The 19117-nt window shown below is 38.0% G+C and overlaps 1 protein-coding gene across 1 annotated transcript in view; it reads right to left on the bottom strand.

Annotated features, from left to right (window-relative positions):
• LOC310945371 (E3 ubiquitin-protein ligase rnf213-alpha-like) overlaps nucleotides 1–19117 on the bottom strand; it is a 42046-nt gene that overhangs the window by 1588 nt on the left and 21341 nt on the right. Inside the window, exons 26-61 of the mRNA XM_083911452.1 lie at nucleotides 18476–18606; nucleotides 18166–18261; nucleotides 17927–18048; nucleotides 17652–17765; nucleotides 17519–17568; nucleotides 17167–17317; nucleotides 16933–17068; nucleotides 16045–16230; nucleotides 15692–15816; nucleotides 15415–15575; nucleotides 14344–14547; nucleotides 13698–13885; nucleotides 12699–12819; nucleotides 12348–12448; nucleotides 12067–12246; nucleotides 11620–11765; nucleotides 11222–11300; nucleotides 10763–10877; nucleotides 9866–10079; nucleotides 9585–9775; nucleotides 9217–9339; nucleotides 8396–8506; nucleotides 7304–7546; nucleotides 6713–6800; nucleotides 6406–6440; nucleotides 6184–6287; nucleotides 5704–5857; nucleotides 5384–5558; nucleotides 4584–4672; nucleotides 3979–4230; nucleotides 3347–3476; nucleotides 3123–3200; nucleotides 2391–2571; nucleotides 1727–1931; nucleotides 1334–1411; nucleotides 433–630 (exon numbers count right to left, since the gene is read on the bottom strand). Of these exons, the coding sequence (XP_083767578.1) occupies nucleotides 433–630; nucleotides 1334–1411; nucleotides 1727–1931; nucleotides 2391–2571; nucleotides 3123–3200; nucleotides 3347–3476; nucleotides 3979–4230; nucleotides 4584–4672; nucleotides 5384–5558; nucleotides 5704–5857; nucleotides 6184–6287; nucleotides 6406–6440; nucleotides 6713–6800; nucleotides 7304–7546; nucleotides 8396–8506; nucleotides 9217–9339; nucleotides 9585–9775; nucleotides 9866–10079; nucleotides 10763–10877; nucleotides 11222–11300; nucleotides 11620–11765; nucleotides 12067–12246; nucleotides 12348–12448; nucleotides 12699–12819; nucleotides 13698–13885; nucleotides 14344–14547; nucleotides 15415–15575; nucleotides 15692–15816; nucleotides 16045–16230; nucleotides 16933–17068; nucleotides 17167–17317; nucleotides 17519–17568; nucleotides 17652–17765; nucleotides 17927–18048; nucleotides 18166–18261; nucleotides 18476–18606 (5055 nt within the window). The remainder of the gene's footprint in view (nucleotides 1–432; nucleotides 631–1333; nucleotides 1412–1726; nucleotides 1932–2390; nucleotides 2572–3122; nucleotides 3201–3346; nucleotides 3477–3978; nucleotides 4231–4583; nucleotides 4673–5383; nucleotides 5559–5703; nucleotides 5858–6183; nucleotides 6288–6405; nucleotides 6441–6712; nucleotides 6801–7303; nucleotides 7547–8395; nucleotides 8507–9216; nucleotides 9340–9584; nucleotides 9776–9865; nucleotides 10080–10762; nucleotides 10878–11221; nucleotides 11301–11619; nucleotides 11766–12066; nucleotides 12247–12347; nucleotides 12449–12698; nucleotides 12820–13697; nucleotides 13886–14343; nucleotides 14548–15414; nucleotides 15576–15691; nucleotides 15817–16044; nucleotides 16231–16932; nucleotides 17069–17166; nucleotides 17318–17518; nucleotides 17569–17651; nucleotides 17766–17926; nucleotides 18049–18165; nucleotides 18262–18475; nucleotides 18607–19117) is intronic.

Raw genomic sequence — 19117 nt, 5'->3', positions numbered from 1 at the left:
CATTTAGTAGATCATCTATGTTTATTTGGAAGATTGATATAATTCGATTAATGACAATGAATATAATTTTTATAGTTTAAAATGAATTATTTTTGTGTAGATGGGGAAGTACATAACATGGTGCACATTGCCTGTGGTGTAGTAATTATTTCGGTTAGTGGAGTGATATGCTGCAAGTAAGACAGTGAAGTGATGTACTAAGTTTCAGAGTCATTTGTGGTGATGAATTACTATAATTAAATTAAAAATTAAATAAAAGAAGATTTTTTCAAGTCTATCTTAAAACAATGTACGGGTGCCCACAACACTGAAGCAGGTTTGACTTGCTGTCTTCAGTCCTCCTGCCAGTTAACACTGATATAAAATAACTGTCCTTTAGCTTCAGGAAACCTGAACAATCACTTCAGACAAGGAGGATGGATACGCGCTGACCTGCAATATGTGACGATCGATGTGGTCGGCCATCTTCATTATGTCCTGGAGGTAAGTGACCAGCGACATCATGGCATCACCACCAGTCATTGAGAGGAAACCCAGGAGCAGCTCCGTGATCTTGAGCGCCTCACACACCTCGCTGTAGGAGTCCAGCTCTCTGGACAAGGCGTTCCGGGTCAGAGATGACAGAGTGTCCTGAAGAAACAGCAAAGTGTGAATGAAGCCTGAAGCCATAATCTACTGTGTCTTGTGTATGTGTGTACATCACAACTGTCACATTTCAAAGTTAAAATTGACTGAATGTTTAACTGTATCTATATAACCTTATCTTTATATGAATTACCTTCTAGATGAGATAGCTGCACATTTACCAAAATGTTGACCCACAATATCATAAAATAATTCATAGTTGAAACTCAATGATTGTTGCTATTTTATAAGCAGCACTTACAAAGAATGTAATACTCTGTGTTTGTTTAATGTTGATTAATGAACATCAGGAAATAAATCTGTCAAAAATAAACACCCAGCATGTTGGGTCGTAACCTTGATCAGTAACTATTGTAACAATTAATACTTTAAGGTAATTTACCAAGCAAAACTACCAAAAAAATCAGCTTGTCATAAGCTGGTTGTAAATTGAATATTTGTGGGTTGTGGATCCAAAACAAGACATTTAAGGATCCTTGGCTCTGGAAATGTGCTCAACATTTTCACTATTTTCTAATCCAAAAACAACCGATACCAAACCGACCAACCGAAACAACATTGTTGTAATGAAATTAATACTAAATTGCCGCCCTAGCAAATATCTATCCTTAAATACAGGTAATACATACTTGTGTTTTTGACAAGGTGGATGGGGAAATGTAATTGTAAACTGTTGTCATTCATTTACCTGATGCACTCTTCCTTTAACAGCTTTGAAAAGGGTTTCATAGTCTCTCTCTTGGGTGTTTACCAGAGTAGGAATTCCCTAAAATGAAGCATGAAATAAAGTGGCTTTAGTGAAGCATGGGAATAATACTGTAAAATAAGTAAGGCAACGCAGGGCAGATACAATAATGACAAACACAATTAAATATGATGTTACGGTTTGCTTGGAGAACATGTCTTACTGTGCTGTTAACCAGCACAATGAATATCATCTAGGTTTAACAAGAAGTACAAAACATCACAGAGTAAACCAACAATCGAGGCAACAGTAGACTGTCAAGGGCTAGTTAAGCTTGTGTGTGTTCATCAATGCTCCTGTCATCGGCTTTAACCAAAGCTGGCTGTGTGGACTCACCGTGCGGGTGATGAGGGGTTTTCCCTGCAGGAAGCGGGTGAGGATCTGTTGCTGGATCCTGGGCAGGTCATATTGTGATATCGTCTCATGGCCGCGTTCCAAGCTGTACTGGCAGTTGGATAAAACCAGAGGAAACAGGTCCTTCTCCAGCTCATAGCGGATCACATGCTGCTCTGTCAGCTCTGCCACACTCACGATGTAACTGCTGCAGACATCACAATGCAAATATTTCATTCCAGCAATGACATTTCTTTATCCAAACGTTTAAGTTAATTGTCCATAATATATCTGTCTTGGTGCTGCAACAAAATTCATAAATCTTTCATTCAACAGTGTTTGACGATCATTTCTGTGTTTTTACATGTTTAGCTTGTTCACTACAGGTATTTGAAAAGTCTGTAGTGTTTTTAACAAATTCACATTAGGCCTTTTCAATGTTAGGCTTTTCACAAAATGGCCTAGGATCTGTCAAACTCAGACTTCTAAAGCATCATTTTACATAGAAAGTGCATTACAAAGGTTATTCTAATGACCAGTATCAACAGAAGGAATAATGATGGCAAGCAAAACCCCTTTTAGAGAGTCACATGTTTTAATCTATCCTTTAAGCAACAATGACAAAGCAGCACTGTTAAAAGCATTTAGCTCCGTGTATGTTTTGTACCTGCTGTCCTCTCCAGTGTGTCTATCCACAGCGTTCACCAGCTCATTGTGAAGTGTCACCAAGTAGCTGACCAGCCCTGTGGCACACAGGCCAGGACCCTGCCGTCGGGGCAGGAGGTACTGCAGGTCGCTGTCCAGGTTTAAATCCTGGCTGCAAAATTCATCTGGGATCTTCAACTCACCTGTAAGTTGAGAAAACATATATAAATTGTTCCTTGTTTATAATACAACAATAGGTAAGTATGTTTTTAATGAGATCTTTCAATCAATCGCTGTTGTATCAAATAAAGAAGTTTTATTTTTTCGCCATTGACATAATTTTGAAACAATTGTCGTTTGTGACCTGAGGGCAGAATCACAACGCTGAACGTTAACAAACTATTCTGTTTACTTGACGATAGGAATTTAAAAGGCTGACTAGTATCACAGCTCTAATAATGGAGTTACAGCAAATGTACTTTGATTACAGTGTACATTCAAACAACATAACTGCTTAAATACCTACTATACATGCAAAATATTCACAGAATTGCATTGCTCTGGTTACAAATGTATCATTAGGTAAAATTAAAAGTACAACTTTGTTTATATAGGAATTTAAACAAAACAGCGTTGATCCAAAGTGTTGTACAGCATAAAGAGAAAAACAGAACAAAATAAAGGAGGACAAGGAAAGATGCCTCCATTATTGCATCTTTAAGGAGACGAAGAGGAGGATGAGTGATTAACTTACTGCCGGTTACAGACACTCTGAGCAGATTCCATGTTTTCAGGAAGATGTCAATATGTTTCTCGTACAACGTCCTCATTTCTGAAACAAGGCATGTTTAAAATATTTACATAGTTTCTTCCCATGACCCTTGCCTTCCCATCAACTAAGAGTCCATTAGAAGTCATTCAATTAAATGTTAACATTTTGACAACAAACAAGGCTTAGCTGTAGGAAGGAAGCTGTACCAGTTTGCTTCTCAATGAACTCTCCGATGGACCCCACTATTTGGTCAGTTGCGTTCTGGAACTTTCTCACTAAGCGTTTCTGCAGGATTAGGATATCTGGGAGGAGCTTAATCTGCCGAAATTCTCTCTCCTGAAAGTAGAAAACACAAATTACACAGCTGCTAATCATGCCTCATAAGCATAGGCTGCATATATAAAGTCATTGAGACCATAAGCGACCATGCCAATGACTGACCCATTTACAATTTTGCTGATCAAAACTAATCATTAGCTGATGAAAGATGAAAAATATTTAATTTTATTCTGATTTATTCTGAACCCAAGACAGTTTTGGAAAAGAAAGCTGTCATAGTCTTATATTAAGATTCAGTTTGTTTTCTCTTTTATTGTGAAAATCCCCCTCCTCTTGTGTCATGTCTTGTTTTATTTCCTGTCTTAAACTGTCTTCAATGTTGGGTAGAGTGGACAGTTACTGGTAGCCCTAGAACAAAGGTCAGGAGGTCAAAAATATAATTATGAATCATCTTTTGGAAATGACCATCTACAAAAGATGTCAGTACTTCCAGCTCTGGACCAAACTGTTGGATGGTGAGGTGCATTTTGTAACAAAACTTTACATCTCAGACACTCACCTTCTGCAAAAACCTCCAGAGAAGAGGCAGCTCCTCCTTCTGGTCATATTGCTCCACAATGTGTGTGAGACTGAGCAATGAGAGCCTCTCCCTGCAGCTCCACACCGCTGAGCTGTAGACCTGAGAGCCCTGCGGCAGCGACGTCAGGAAGGTACAGTCATCCCCGAAGGTCGTCCTCATGATGAAGTTAGAGGATATGCGGGAGTCAGTCCTGATGCTGCCCTTTGCTTCTTCCAGGAGTTGATCAAGATCCTAGACACATGTTAGTATAAGGAGAGTTTACTGTAGAAATAGAAAAGTATGAATGAACCTTGAAATATCAGCATACATATGAGAATATGAAGCGTATCGGTTTATTAAAATTAAACAAATGAATTAGATATCTACAATAAAATTAGTTTAAAATAAAATTACAATTAAATTAATTTATAATAAAAGTATTCCCATGTTGACCTTGATGACTAAGCAGTATAATATAGTATAGACTAAGAGTATAATATACATTATATGTATGAGTCAAACTTCCCATTTTCATATCTAAAACCTTAATTGTCAGTCATAAGAGGAAAAGAACCATGTAAAATGATGAAGGTAAAAGACGTTACCCTCAACTGAGGCGTTATAATATCTGCAGCCACAGTAGTCTCCCAGGTGTTTCTGGATGCTTTGGTTGTTAGGTAAGGATCGATGGCAGCTAGTCAAAATGAAAAAGGAAGGAATTCTGTAAAATCATCTACTGTTATGTGATTTACATACAAATACATTTTTCTATTCATACAGTATCCTATGGAACCTGGAATTACTGAACAAGCAAGAACGCCTCCATGATTTAATGTAGGCCTTTTCCATTGTCAATTTTGGCCGCATTAGACCAAACCATGCATCCTGACAGTGGAAATTAAATGGATTTATCCACCGTTTCACAGCTCTTTCTCTACTATTGTGATACACTTCTAAAAAGAAACAGCAGACATTGTAACATAACATTAATAGCCTACATGTTCGTGAATTCAGGTACATGTAACTAAAATAAAACAGGGACGGACAAAATACACAGTGAGCTACTATAGAATCTGAAAAGCCACACTACTGAAGACACAGCAAATCCCCGCCGCGCTTTGCTGATGGTCTGAGTCAAATCAGGTCAAGCCGAGCCAGCCCACATGGACAGGAAAACGGTACTATGACTGACATAGTGTGCAAGCATTAACAACACTATCGCTATATAGATAACTGTTATAGAAGTGATGAAACAGGAAGGAACTGTGTGTCTTAATCGATCCTACAACATCAAGCCCAATGTGTTGGTGGGACTTTTTCATGATTTAAACACATTAGATGTGGTAATGTGTAGCTCACAAACTATTATTACAGTAAATGACTGACTGACTGGTGGGGAGCTTACAGGGACTGGCTTGCACTAGCTTCTGCAGAGATTTGAGCACCAAGTGGACAGTTGTAACAGTGTCGTCAGCTCCTCTTCCCAGTGCCTGTGACAGCTGATCCAGATCCTTTATCGTGTGTAGACTGAGAAACGAACAAACATCCTCCACAGGTGGCTGGATGATGTGCTTGACATACTAAAGAAACAGAGAGTGGAGGACGATGTCATAGTTGGATTTAAAAGAGCAGACAAAATGATTGGTTCTTATTTATTCCAGAGAGAATATCTGGATATAATCATTTGATATCCAGCTACACCAGTGTAACTCTTTCTCTGCTTACCTGGGATTTATTTGAGGTTCCCAGCAACATGGCTAAATGTGTAACCAGCCTGACCAGAATGAAGGGACTCAGAGGCATGTTTTTGGTGTCCAGGGCATCTGGATTGTTTCTCCGCTCAGGGTCTCCTAGGATGTGGCCAGGCCTTGTGCGATCCCTAAAACAAAAGATTGGAGGATCAGTGCCTTACTAGTCTTGGGGAGTTGTTTAAATGTACCTGTACATGACCTCTTATTTGTACATGAAACTTATTTTGCTGTGGCACGGTCATTTATCTTGTGTTAACCAAAACAGTCCTTTTGAATTTAAAAAAACATTTCAGGAATACTTGTAGTTTGGCAATACTTGCCTATACACCAAGATTGAAACTGTTTCTTTGTGGCCTTGCTTTTTTTCCCGCTCACAAATTATCTATACTTAATTCTTTCAAATGACTCTCCCTATATTATGTCCCACACAAAAGTTCGGTTTGATGACACTCACTGCTGCAGCTGAATTGGTCTGAATCCATCTAAGGCCAAATGTTCATCCCCTCCAACTTCCACGCCACACTCCAGACATTTCCCTCTCTGCATGGGCAGGCCACACTGCAGTGGAACATAGCAGATCAGATCATTTAACTGACTTAACTACTGTATGTATTCATCACTTCATGCCTTTAAACACTGTGCAAAAAAGAACTGGGACTGCATAAAAATAGCTTACCTCATCAACAAAGCATGGGTGGTTATTTGGACACACTGTGAAAAACAATCGACCAATTATAATAGGCTTAAATGACCTGAATTATTGAAACAGAAGCTAAACTAAACCAAGAATAAGAAGGTGGATTTAGATGACTCATTTAGCATTTGATATGATGATGCAAACCCAGAGCAATAGAGATTATCTGAGGACTTTCAGACATGTTATTAAAAAGTGTCTATTCTAGAAACTATTTGAAAAAAGCCAAGTTGCAAAAAAATTAAATTAAATTAAAATGATGGTAAATATATCAATGAATCTTACTTACCATACCAAGTGAGCGCCCCATACTCTTGTTGTATGACTGCTTGGGCAAGAGCTAACATGTCATCGGGCATTGTGGGTATAAATGCTGCCTGTAAGGTCAAACAAATTTAAAAAAAACACTTGACTAAGACTTAAAGTTCGAGTTCTGACATTTGACACAAAGGAGAGCATCAGCAATAAAGCAAATGTGCAACTCTCAACTCTCTCAAGTCTTTCACACATTATATGCTTATATGTGGGATGTATATATATAAGTCACCATATACACTGTATATTCATATAATATATGTCATCAGACTGCAACCCAGAAGACGTTAAAACTTGTTATTAAAAGTTTTGATCAATGATTAATAACTAATAATTAATTATTATTCTTTTGAGAAAACAAATTTAAATGTGCTTTTATTTCTTTATACGTGTTACACTGTTAAAGGCATTAATGATTTTAGAAATGGATTTGTCTATTTAATGGAAACTAAAATTGAGCTTTTAACTTATGGCCTTAATGCCCTGGCAAAAAAGGCCCTGCTGCAGGACAAATGGCCTTGCCCCTTAAATCACAAATTTCCGGGCCTGGAGATGACAGGTTTACCTGCATATTTTCAGGAGACAGACCAAGTTGCTTGAGTGGCATCATCAGGGGTTGAGTCCCAGTGAGCAGCACAGCTGCCAGATGGAACGTCAGCTCGATGATAGCGTTGTCCACAATAGTATGACCAGGGTTCATGGAAAGGGCTCCCAACCTGTTGTGAACTAGGGCTGAGGCAAAATCCCTTACTTCTCTTTGATGTAGATATCTTGAGCCCTGGATGAGCTCTCCAAATGCTTGGCATCGCTGCAGGGAAGATATAAGAAGACATACAGTGGCAATAAGCAAGATTTGTACATTATACATAACCATTATGAAACATTTCATAACAAAATATCAGCTGAAGGTTGCTGATCAATAGCACTACTTCCATGGAAAAAAATGGTCAAAACAATGTACATTTCTGCACAGTAGAGCACATGTTTTCAGTGAACGCTTGTTTAATGGTTTAACTTCCACATGTGTACATTATTGACCTTTTTGGCCCATCATGACACTTTTTTGAAAGGGGAAGTCCACTGATTTTACACATTAAGATCAGTACGAGGAGAGCTTGTGATAACTGCTGTGGCTCTGGAGTTTAAATGTCTCAGAAAAATATTCTGAGAACTTTATCAGGGATAATCAGGGGTATAAAACCTTCTGATGTTGGACTATGATACAGAAACTCATTTATCTCACTACATCCCATTTCAGAGTGACAAATTCCCCTAATGTGCAGGCAAGAGGTAAAAACTATTCCACCTTGATCTCACTTCCTACAACATACAAAACTAACTATGCCCTGCCAAGCTTGAAGCGCTGCCAGCCTGGAGGTGTGCAAATGTTTTGGGTCATCTGGGGACCTAATCTACAAGTTATTTTTGATAGAATACCCATGGAAGAATGTTCATCTTTCCTGTGGAAAGCTAGAAGGATTTGTGTGCCATGCACTACCCACTGAGGTCCATCAATATTGAAACATTTTCACTCAACATGCATTTCTTCAATACTTTCCAGGCAGCAAACAAAAAAGTAGCAGCCCTATTTGCTGTGTCCTATGTGTTATATATTATTCAGTTTCTACAAATGTGTATATCTTATCATTCTTCTTACCTCAGGGGTCAGATGAAGACCTGTATTTGCAGATCTGTACAAAGTAGTAACCTCTCTGAAAAGTGCCAGGAGGAGGAACATTACTCGATTCCTTGGTGGTGCGGTGCATTTCTAAATCAGTGGAAAAGAAACAATAATTGATAAGTGAGCAGCTACTATCCAGAATGGAACTGAATGGCTATTTAGTCCCAGTATATACTTTGATAATGAAACTGATCTCGAAGAACATACCAATATGTTTGTAAGTTATAGCTCATTAACTATATGGTTTTAGACATTTAGATCTATATTTTCTCCATTCCAGGCTTTTGCTTCCCATACTTTACCGTACCGAGAGAAAATTTGATTTGTGCAGTAAACATCAAGACATTTTGGAACTTTCTATTCAGGCTGATTGATTACATAACTAAATCAAGCTTCAAAATTCTGCTAGTTCAACACAGAGATTAATGGAAACCATGAATGTCTGGAATGGTGAAAAAGAAAAGTGACGTAAATTTCCTAATAAACAGCAGCAGGGCTTGATTGATGAATGAATTACCTGTGATGTAAAGTAGATATGATTTTAAGTAAAAAAGAAAAAGAAAAGAAAAGAAAGAAAAGGCTAAAAGACTCAAAGTCACTGACATGTATTTCCTGGACTGAATAACTGAAAAGAAATGGCTTTCACATAAACTACCCATATTTGCAGGTGACAAAGATATTCTTTCCTTTTTTAGTGTCAACACACTAACATTTACAGCAATGGTTCAAAGATATGAAAGGGACTGCATAGACCATTACTTGCAGCAGCAAAGAGATAGTACATAACATTTAAATACCTCACAGACGTCTTCTATCTGCTCGACATCCCCGTCCACTACTGCCTTAGCAACTGCATCTCTTACTGCCTTGTATTCCTCTCCATACACAAGGTACTGGTCCATCTGGCCTCCGTCTTCATTCTGGTCGCACAGTGAAAGTATTTAGGAGAGCAAAAACCATAGTAATGTGATATCCAAATAAATTAATGAATTTTGGATGTCCTGGTTGCTCACTGGTCCAGGAATAGCCTAATAACTGGGATGATGATGTTTTACTAAATGAACCTAGAGATGATGATATCAAATGATAGTGTGTTGCTGACGGCATCATGTAACAATTGTGACGTGTTTGCATCCATAGCAAATTTGAATGAATAGTGCTATACCTGCTGATGGATTTCTGCAGGGAAAAGCCATCTGAACTTCGGCTGTTTCACAAGTATCTGGACAGACTCGACACCCAGCCATTCGCTAAGCTTGCGGATCAGGTAAACGCGGTACCAATCATTCCCGCTGTCCTCACAGAATTTAATCACCATGTTTAAGAAATCTTCTGCTCCGTCTAGGACATTGATGTCTGCAATAGCAAAGAAGTCCAATTAACTCATAATTTTTTACTTGCTATCACATGCAAACTGTCAGCAGTAGTGAAGTCTCTTCCTCTTACCAGAGAGATTGTTACTGACACTGATGAGCTGGGCAGCCATGGTGAGGGACAGACGCAATCGTGCGATGTGCTGCAGATACTGAATAGACACTGTTGCGGGAACAGAAGTGACTTCCGCCAGAAACAAGTGCAGGAATTGCTTTTCATCATTGTAATATTGCTTCAGCTCTTCAGCCATCTTGCCCTCCTGAGGAATCTTCTCCCACATGGAGTCCTGCAAAGAAAATATCTTAAAGTTAACTGTCACTTCAACTGACCCATATCAGCAATGAGCAGAAACTGAATCAACTGTTTCTGGTACAGCTGCTCTCCTAATTCCTCCATAACCCTCCTGTCCCATTCAGATTCTGTAGGGCAGTGGCCTTTAGCAAAAACATCAGCCCCCTGACAAAGCAAAACCTTTCACTTTCATAGGTTAAAACTTTTTTTTTAATGTAAATCCCAAATATGAGACCATATAGCAATAAATGGGATGTATAACGTCCTGCTAAATAAATCATTTGGTTTTTGGGAGCTTACGCTTATTATAGACTCTAACAGCAACACAGATTTTGTACTGCTTCATAAATATTTAATAATATAATAATATAGTCTTCAGTGAAATCTGCTTTCCATCTTTTATTGGTACATTTCTACACTACTGAAGATCATAAATCTATACTATATATATATATATATATATATACACTGTGTATATACACATATATATATATATACACACATATACATTGACAGAACAGCTTAAGGTTGATATGGGGGAGAGAGAGGGGGCAACATGTAACAAAAGGCTGCAGGTCAGAGTTGAAGCTGTGCCGCTGTGGTGAGGATTGAACCTCTGTACCAGGTGAGCTAGTGGGTACCCCATACTGTTACATATTTGATAAAAATATGATTTACCTCCAAGCAGTTGATGTACAAGGCATAAAGCTCTGCTTTATCCCCCTCATCCACAAATCTACTTTCTTCAACAGATGACAAATGCTTTTGCAAATGTTCCTGGACATCATCAAAGCTGAAACACAGTTAATTTCAGCATAAATGTGGTACAATGTAGAAGAAAGGGACCTTAAAATTGAAAGGCAACAAGTGCTTTCATTAGCGGTTCGTATGATCAGTGACTATAGTTTTAACTCACTCTTTGATGGATAGGAACTTAAAAGACAATTAACTACATGAAAATCTTACGGAGTACAACTTTAAATCTATAAAGACATTTTCTCACAGCCGAATCCTTCAATGCTAGTGCAGTAATACCGCTTGTTACTGACAGAGTTGCCGTTTATATCTGCCACACAGCTCATCATTTAAATTCAGATGTTGGCTTTAATATAACAGTGTCACATTTAGTTTACCTACCTGAACTTCAGAAGCAGCTTGAGGATTACAGATCGCACGACTGGGTTTTTATCTGGGGACTCGTCAAAAGGCGACAGATCTTTGGTGTGAATCTGATCATTTTCTAGTTGGAAAGATAATTGAGAGTAAATAATAGTAACAACATGTCAAAAAAGAGAGGATTATATATATATATATATATATATATATATATATATATATATATATATATATATATATAAAAATAATTATTGTCCAAAAACTAACATAATAACATAACATGACTAACATATTCTGTATAAAGATACGATGAAAGTCCCCAATTTATGTAGAGAATGGTCAAAGCTGTCACATACAATGCCAAACAAAGAAGGTGAAGAAAACATATATGATTTTTTTAACCCTACAGTAAGTGGTACCTGTCTCAACCATCAGGTAGGACAACAGGTGGGTTATGACAGATGTTTCTGGTGGTGTGTTGTCCTTAAAGCACACAGTGGAGAGCAGATCAATGAAGAAACCATTGCAACGTCGCCTGAATACAGCATTCTTCTTGATAGAAATCCTACGGTAACAAAAATCAAATGCAATATAAAAATTCAATCAATTCAAAAGTAATGACATGTTTTCAGTGTTTATTAGAAAATGTGGCTATGCTTAGCCAACTGATTCCTCAGATATTAAACTCAAATGGCTCCTAGGCACTTAGTAACATTAAGTGCCCAGGAGTCTCACAGTGGTGCAGTGAGTAGTTTATAATAGCTTTCAATACATTAAGTCAAACCCTACGAGCTCTGCATTGGCTATTCTGTAACTGATTATGAGAAGAGTGTTAAATGGTGCATGGAATATTAAAACATTCTCACCTGATATCTTCAGAGATGTGTGGCTGAAAGTCATTTGGTAACTGCTTCCTACAGTTGGGACAGGAAGTCTGTCCTGCATCAAGGCTTGCCCCGATGCATGGTGAGCAGTAGATGTGATGGCATGGCAGCTCTACAGGGTCCTGAGGCTCCCTCATGCACACCGCACACTGAAGTCCAAACCTTTATTAAAATAAAGCCAATGTCAATCAGATTCACCAAAATGCATCAAAAGAACATTTTTTGCTATCCAAATCTGAACTGTTAACTTAACAAACCTTTACCTGAAAATCTGTTCGCCCGCCCCCTGCTTACAGGACCTCAGTACTTTAACAACAGCTTGAAAAGCCTTCATCGATTTCACATCAGAGTTTCCCTCCAGAACCTTCAGAAATGGGTGAAAAACATTAGACATAAATAAAAAAAACACGATGATGGTCACTTTTCACTTTTGTCAGTTGGCTGACATCGTCTAATATAAAACACAGTAATGAGGCAACATGTGTCAACAGCATGGAGACCAAAATAATCCTCAAGGTAGATGGTTTGAAAAAGAAAAAACAGTCTACATTACATTAGTTGTAGGCCACACTTCTTTTTTTTGGTAGAATATTGGTCAATATAAATCTACTCACCTTGCTTAAGGTTTGAATGTGATTGAGGACCAGTGTTCTGAGCTGAATCTCGTCATTATGGAAACCCAGCAACATGTGTTCCACAAACAATGAGAGGATGTAGATGCGCTTCCAGCCATTACTATAAAATAGTACAGACCACAACCACAGCTAGTTTATAGCAAAGAAATGTGCAAATTCACCATCTTTAAGGCAGTATTTTACATCGGTGCAGGATTTCCCCCAGGGAATAAGGAAGATAATAAGGGAGGTTTAAATAATCACCCCACTCATTAAATACATGGCCTTTGCAATGTGAGACAGCACCAATGCTTGATAGGTCTAATAGATTCAATAGGTTTAATACATTATAGTACTCCATAATTTCTTCTGATTTTAGCAAGACATATTTCAGGCGTGGCGGGCTGCCTCTCTTATAAAAGCAGTCACGGTTCTGCCTCTGTCTCCCTTTCATCCACATTCTAACTTCCCCAGATCGCTGCACTGCCATTCTCTATCCATCACCAGATGCCATCAGACATCCCCACCTGTGTAGTCTCCAGCTTCCTGCCTCTAGTAGTTTTTATAGTAATGTAGTGAATTAAGTTTCAGTGCACTGCAAAAGAATTAGGGGGTTGAAAAGGGAATTATTTGTTCTACTCATAGTGCAGATAATTAATTGATAGCATTTTTGACTTTGGCATTTTATTACTATTTGCAATGTGCATCCATTCAGTTTCTAAACAGCTTATGGTGTTCGGAACAAGGAGGCAGAGCTTATTCTGGCAAACACTGCATGGGAGGCCTGGGTATCAGTACTGGACGGATCAAGAGTCTATCAAAGGGCTTATAGACACATAGAGACAAATAAAACGATTCAAATCAATTAATTTAGAATTCCCAAGTCATCTTACCCCCTTGTGAGCTGACTGTGGGAGGGAACCTGAACAACCAGACAAAATCCATGCAGAAACATGTCATTTAGTATTTTACTCCCATTCCACTGCATCAGCATCTTACCTGATATCATGGAGTCTTTCTTTGCTTCGCTCTCCATATTGTTTAGTGCTGCGTTGTGAGCAAATCAACTCCAAAGAGGCTTGCAGCCTCTTCACCTGTTTCAGCCAGTGCTGGCATTGAGCATCGGTGTGTAAATTAGCAGACTCAAGGCATTCAACACATGCCTGAGCTGCATAGACATCCAAAACCTACAGGGCAGCAAAAAAGTTTGGAATTTATTCAGTATTTTAGAAAAAAGCATCCAAATAAAAGCCTTTTCTCAATGACAGAATTAAAGGGTGGTCGTGTACAAAAAGAGTTTCTCTGGTTCAGTAGAACTGTGAGGCATTATTACAACTGAATTTTGGAAACTTATCTAATTTCCGTCATATATTTTATTGTTGTGTACGCTACAGAACACCATAACAGACAATCAATTATTTTTTTTTGTTAATATCTGCAACATCATAACACTGTATGACTTTATTTAGGGGGACACTACATCAATGGTTGTATTATAACGATGAATTTGCCTTTAAATTTCCAAAACGACAAATTAAAATGACATATGAGCATCACAGGTCTCAAGTTTGTAAGAGTTTGGGTTTTTTTTGCAGTATGAGAGGTCTCCTCAGAAAATATTGCTGAAATTCAAAAATTTGTTTACCATCTCTGGACAGTGTCTAATGTGCTTGTTTCTATGCAAAGGAGCAACAACATCTGGCTGAAGAGATATCATCCGTGAGAGGTTCTGAAGACGGCTTTGGTAAAAATGGTAGGCAATGTGGATGTGAGGAAGAGAAGGCTTATCTTCATCTCTTTTTCGTCTCCGTATTTCATCCACACAGCTGGCTAGGGCCTGACACAAGAGCTGAGGATTAAATGCACAAGTAGATTAGTAGTATTTGTTACTACAGCCATGGCAAACCACAATTGTAATGATTGGAGTAATGCACTAATGTGTTTAGATCTACTTTACAACTGTACATCGATTGTACTGAGAGGCTGAATTGCTAATTCTTCTGAAACTGTTGTTGTGCAAAGTTCAGGTACAGTTGTGATTCTGCCCCAGCCACTTGCTGTATTTTTCAAACAAGCACCAGTTTGTATGTCATTTGTGTGAGTGCTCACAGAGAGCACCTTTCTCCTCTTTGCACATGCATTGAGGGGAGGTACACACAAATAATAGAAGGAAACATGTTGACTGTCTACTGAGCTGCTGCCTCAGTATGTCAGAAACTGAATACATGCAGATTGCAAACACAAAATCGATATAAACCAAAAAGCACATTAGCACAACATCATTTTCACTTTGTGTGAGCAGTGTACAATGGTTCCGTTTCCTGTAAGGAGTTTATGTTCATTCAAGTATTATCCGGATTATAACACTTGTAGCACAGGCAAGTTAGTGTTTATTTCATTGTATCATCATATCATTGTAAAAAGGATCAGAAATATACAAATCCCTGTAGAATGTATAAAACAACTGCAAAAAAGCTCTTTGTAGAGCTCATAATGTTTCATTTTGCTGACACTTCCTCAAAAAGGCTGTTATTCAAATCTGTGCTTCATGTTGAGGCAGTTAGATGTTAAACTGGATTGCTGTATTTGACTGCACTAGATTGGACTCCTGAAACGCCACAAAAATGACATACTACATATAGTAAAACGTTTCGAGAAAATGAGAGTAGTGGTATTGCAGCTAATGGACTTCATTGAGCACTTTATTTAGTCTTACCTGCAATTCTTCATCTGATGCCACTTTCATGGTCATGGAAACATAATCCTGCAGGTACCTTTGAAAAAATTCTTTCTTCATTTTTTCATCCACATTTTTAGCCATGTAACTGCCAAGCGGTGTGTTCAAGAACAACTCTTGGACATGAGCAGGTGAATGAGCTGCAAAGAAAGGTTCAGAATGTCCCTTTTAGTTACAGAGCTATGACTTCAAATGTACAGCACAATTCAAGGACATAAGGCATTTGGAAATGTTACCTATACAGTATGATAATTACTTTCATGTCTGGATGTTTGCACCATGAGCCCATCCAGGAAGTCTTTGATCCACCAGCTGAAGGGCATGAGGCACTGCATGGTGTTGCCAGCTGCGCAATGGCTTTGTACCATTAAGACGCTGGAGCTGTAGGAGAGTCAGGAGGCAAAAATTATGAATGCGATTTTGCAAGACAGAGAATCATATTCTTTATTTATGTCTTTTTTTTTAGCCAGAATAGCACCTTACTGCTAATTCTCTTTGCTTGCATTTATTCTTGAGTCAGAAAACAAATCATCAAAAGAGAGTTCAATGGAATTCACATTTTTATTGAGCTGAATAGATACCATGATCATACAATCAAGAGATACTTACTTGCTTTCCACCCTCACATAAGGTACATGGAGCATCTTTTTGCTACCAAATATTTCAAGCCACAAGTTCCTAATGTCATCGCACTCGTTCAGCAGAAGGTCCAAATTGCAGTCACGGTCAATAACTGAGACCAAGTTGGCTAGAAGTGGAGTGACAACTGTTTGGATTTTCCTCCACAATGTGTGTCTGTGAGAAATAATGACATGACATCAATCTCACATTTGCGTATGTATCAAAACAGGCTGTTCTCGTGAAGCATTCATACATATAACAACGAAAAACGAATGCGTAGTAATTTGTTATTGTGTGGATTCCCCACCGTGAAAATGTGTGATGTAGTTTTAGAGCACGAGTCAGCACATTAAAACACAGGGCTTTCAGGCAGAGGAGTGGGGTTCAATTCACAGCCATACTAAACCAATCCATGTACTTTTTTCTAATCCTAACCAAGTGTTTTTTTCATGCCTAGGTCTGACCGTCACCATTTGTTGGCTAAAATCGTTGTTTTGTTGGTTATTTTTTGTACGTTGTTGACCTTCCGGTTCGACCCTGCGGCCCGTCTATGTGTTTGTTGGTACAAATTTCCGTGCATAACTTTACGTAGGAGTTGCTACGAACTTGTTCATGAGGACTGAGAAAAATGGCAGTGATAAACAACTGTAGAATTTGCTTAGCTGAAGTTGCATTTTATATATTATAAAACAAAAAGCCTAGATAAGTGGTGAGCAAATATAAATATTACAATATAAATATTAAAAAGCAAATACAAGTAAATAAGTGGTGAACAAATATAAATAAATAAATAAATATATATATATATGCAGGTATATATATATATATCAAATAGGTAAGGTAAGGTCAGGTCAGAGATGTAAAGGAGAGACCTACAGGAACGTTCCTCCCTCTTGAAGAGCATTGATATTTGATGCCTCCATTAGGACCCAGCATTTTGGATAGGGGAGGCTGGCCTCATAGTCCTCCAACAGCGAGTGGAGATGCCTCTTCACAATGTTTGCAAACAGACCTTAAAAACAAGATTAATTAACACAAACTCCTACACCGAGTCGATGTGTATATCAATGACCTGATGTGAAACGATGACCAAGAGTTAACATTTCTAACCTTGTGACTGATTTCCATCCAGAAGGATGAGCAGGTTCTCAACTCTCTTAGTGCTGAGTTCTCCACTGTCTGCTGCATCTCTGAGCATGCTCACTGCACTCTGCACACAGCTCCTCAACAGATCTGTTATATTGAACATTTCTCCCAAAACCTGCAAAATGAAAAAAAAAAACATTTACAGGCAGCTCTGCAGGTAAAAAGGAAAGACATATACTGGATGACTTTGGTAAATCCGAAAGATTTTAAAATAAATGAAACATGTCAAAAACCCACATTGCCACATTCAATTATTCTCCTAAAAAAGAAATCAGCAGGAAAAAAAAGTTAAAAATTAAACAGAAATTACACTTACGGTTGAGTCATCATTTTGTGGCACACCGTTGCAGTCTTCTTTCTCCATGGCTTGAAAAGAAAATTAATTATATATAGGAATTTACTTATTAGAGTTAACATTCTTTAGGAAAATAAGATCTTTAATGAATTACCCTCAGGTGGATCTTCAAAAAGTTCACTTATGCGTAGATTTTTCAAGGAATGAACATCAGACACAAACGCTTTTGATCTTCTGAGATCATCGACGTGAACAGACCTCCAAGGACCTGGAAATTATTTTTAAAAAGTCATATTTATGAAGACACAATATTGACATGCTGGTGTTGTTGTTGTCTTCTCTTTATTTTGATGTTTATTTTGTTCTAACATGAAACAGTCACATTTACTAATGATGTTGCATGTGTGCATGTGTAACAGCAGGACTAACCGCCTTGAAACCCAACATAGGAGGTCCCACCCTCAATACGAGGAAGTTTGGTGACAAAGTACACAAATGTCTTTGTGTTGTTAGTAGTGGCCCACTTGGTTATTTCGTTGATGCATGAATACCTGAGAAATCCATGCATTATGCACAAGTAAAAGAAAAAAAAGAGAAAATGTGAGCTTTTGCAATAATGTTAGAGAAACATGTAAAATAAAGTAATATGTAATGATCATAAGACTCACTTGGCTGAGGAAAGAATATTCCTCTTGTGAGAATCTTCATCATAGTCTGTTTGGATAATGAGCACTTTGTCTGCAGGAGTGGAGCCAAGAAATTCCCTAATGCCAGGACATAGGCATGAATTACATTTGAACAGACAAAGTAATTACTTGAAAGTTGTATGCAGGCCCATAGATGTAATCAGTACAATTCACAATATTGTCAGTTTTATAGTATATCCTAAGAAGTATTCCAAGAAAATACTGTTGTTTAGTTAGACTGAAATAAGTATCTAAGCAGATGTGGCATGCTCTATATAAAGCATTTACACACCTGATTTTCTTGAGGAAAGAGTACTCTGTGTCAAACTGTTGCAGTGATAGCAGCTTGATATCATCAAGTTTGATCACACTCTGAAGTTGTTGAGAGTCTGCTGCAGTAAGTAGCCTGGAAAATGTTGTGACCTTCAAAAAAGCAAAATAACTTACAATTACAAAATATTACGCAATTAATATCTCATTTGCTATTGCCAACAGAAAAGGCTACCAACATAAACAGTACTGTTACATTGTTATATGTCATCAGTCTGTGATTTACTTTGCTTACCACAAGTTAGGGGTCGGCTGTGATTTGTATATGACATGATTTGTTCTTATTTTGTTAGTACCCACTGGGCTCTGGGATTCACCAATATTTTCTAATTTTTCTCTTAAGAGGACATTTCACGAGTGGTCAAGAGCACTCTTAACAAAATAATAAGAAAAAAATATCGTTTTTACAGACTACAAATTATTTGTCCAATGCAAGAAAACATAACATTACACTGTCACTTTGCCAACAAAACAATGCTTACTTAACAACAGTTTAAGTGTAGGGAGAGATGGCGTAGACATTGTACCAGACTGTTAAACTGAAAATGACAATTATGTAAATTGACCCAGAAGAAAACTTTTCAGTGCTACAATGTTTTGGGTG

The sequence above is a fragment of the Echiichthys vipera genome (assembly GCF_963691815.1).
Source record: "Echiichthys vipera genome assembly, chromosome: 3".
Classification (NCBI taxonomy): Eukaryota; Metazoa; Chordata; class Actinopteri; order Perciformes; family Trachinidae; genus Echiichthys; species Echiichthys vipera.
This window is presented reverse-complemented; position numbering and strand designations above follow the sequence as displayed.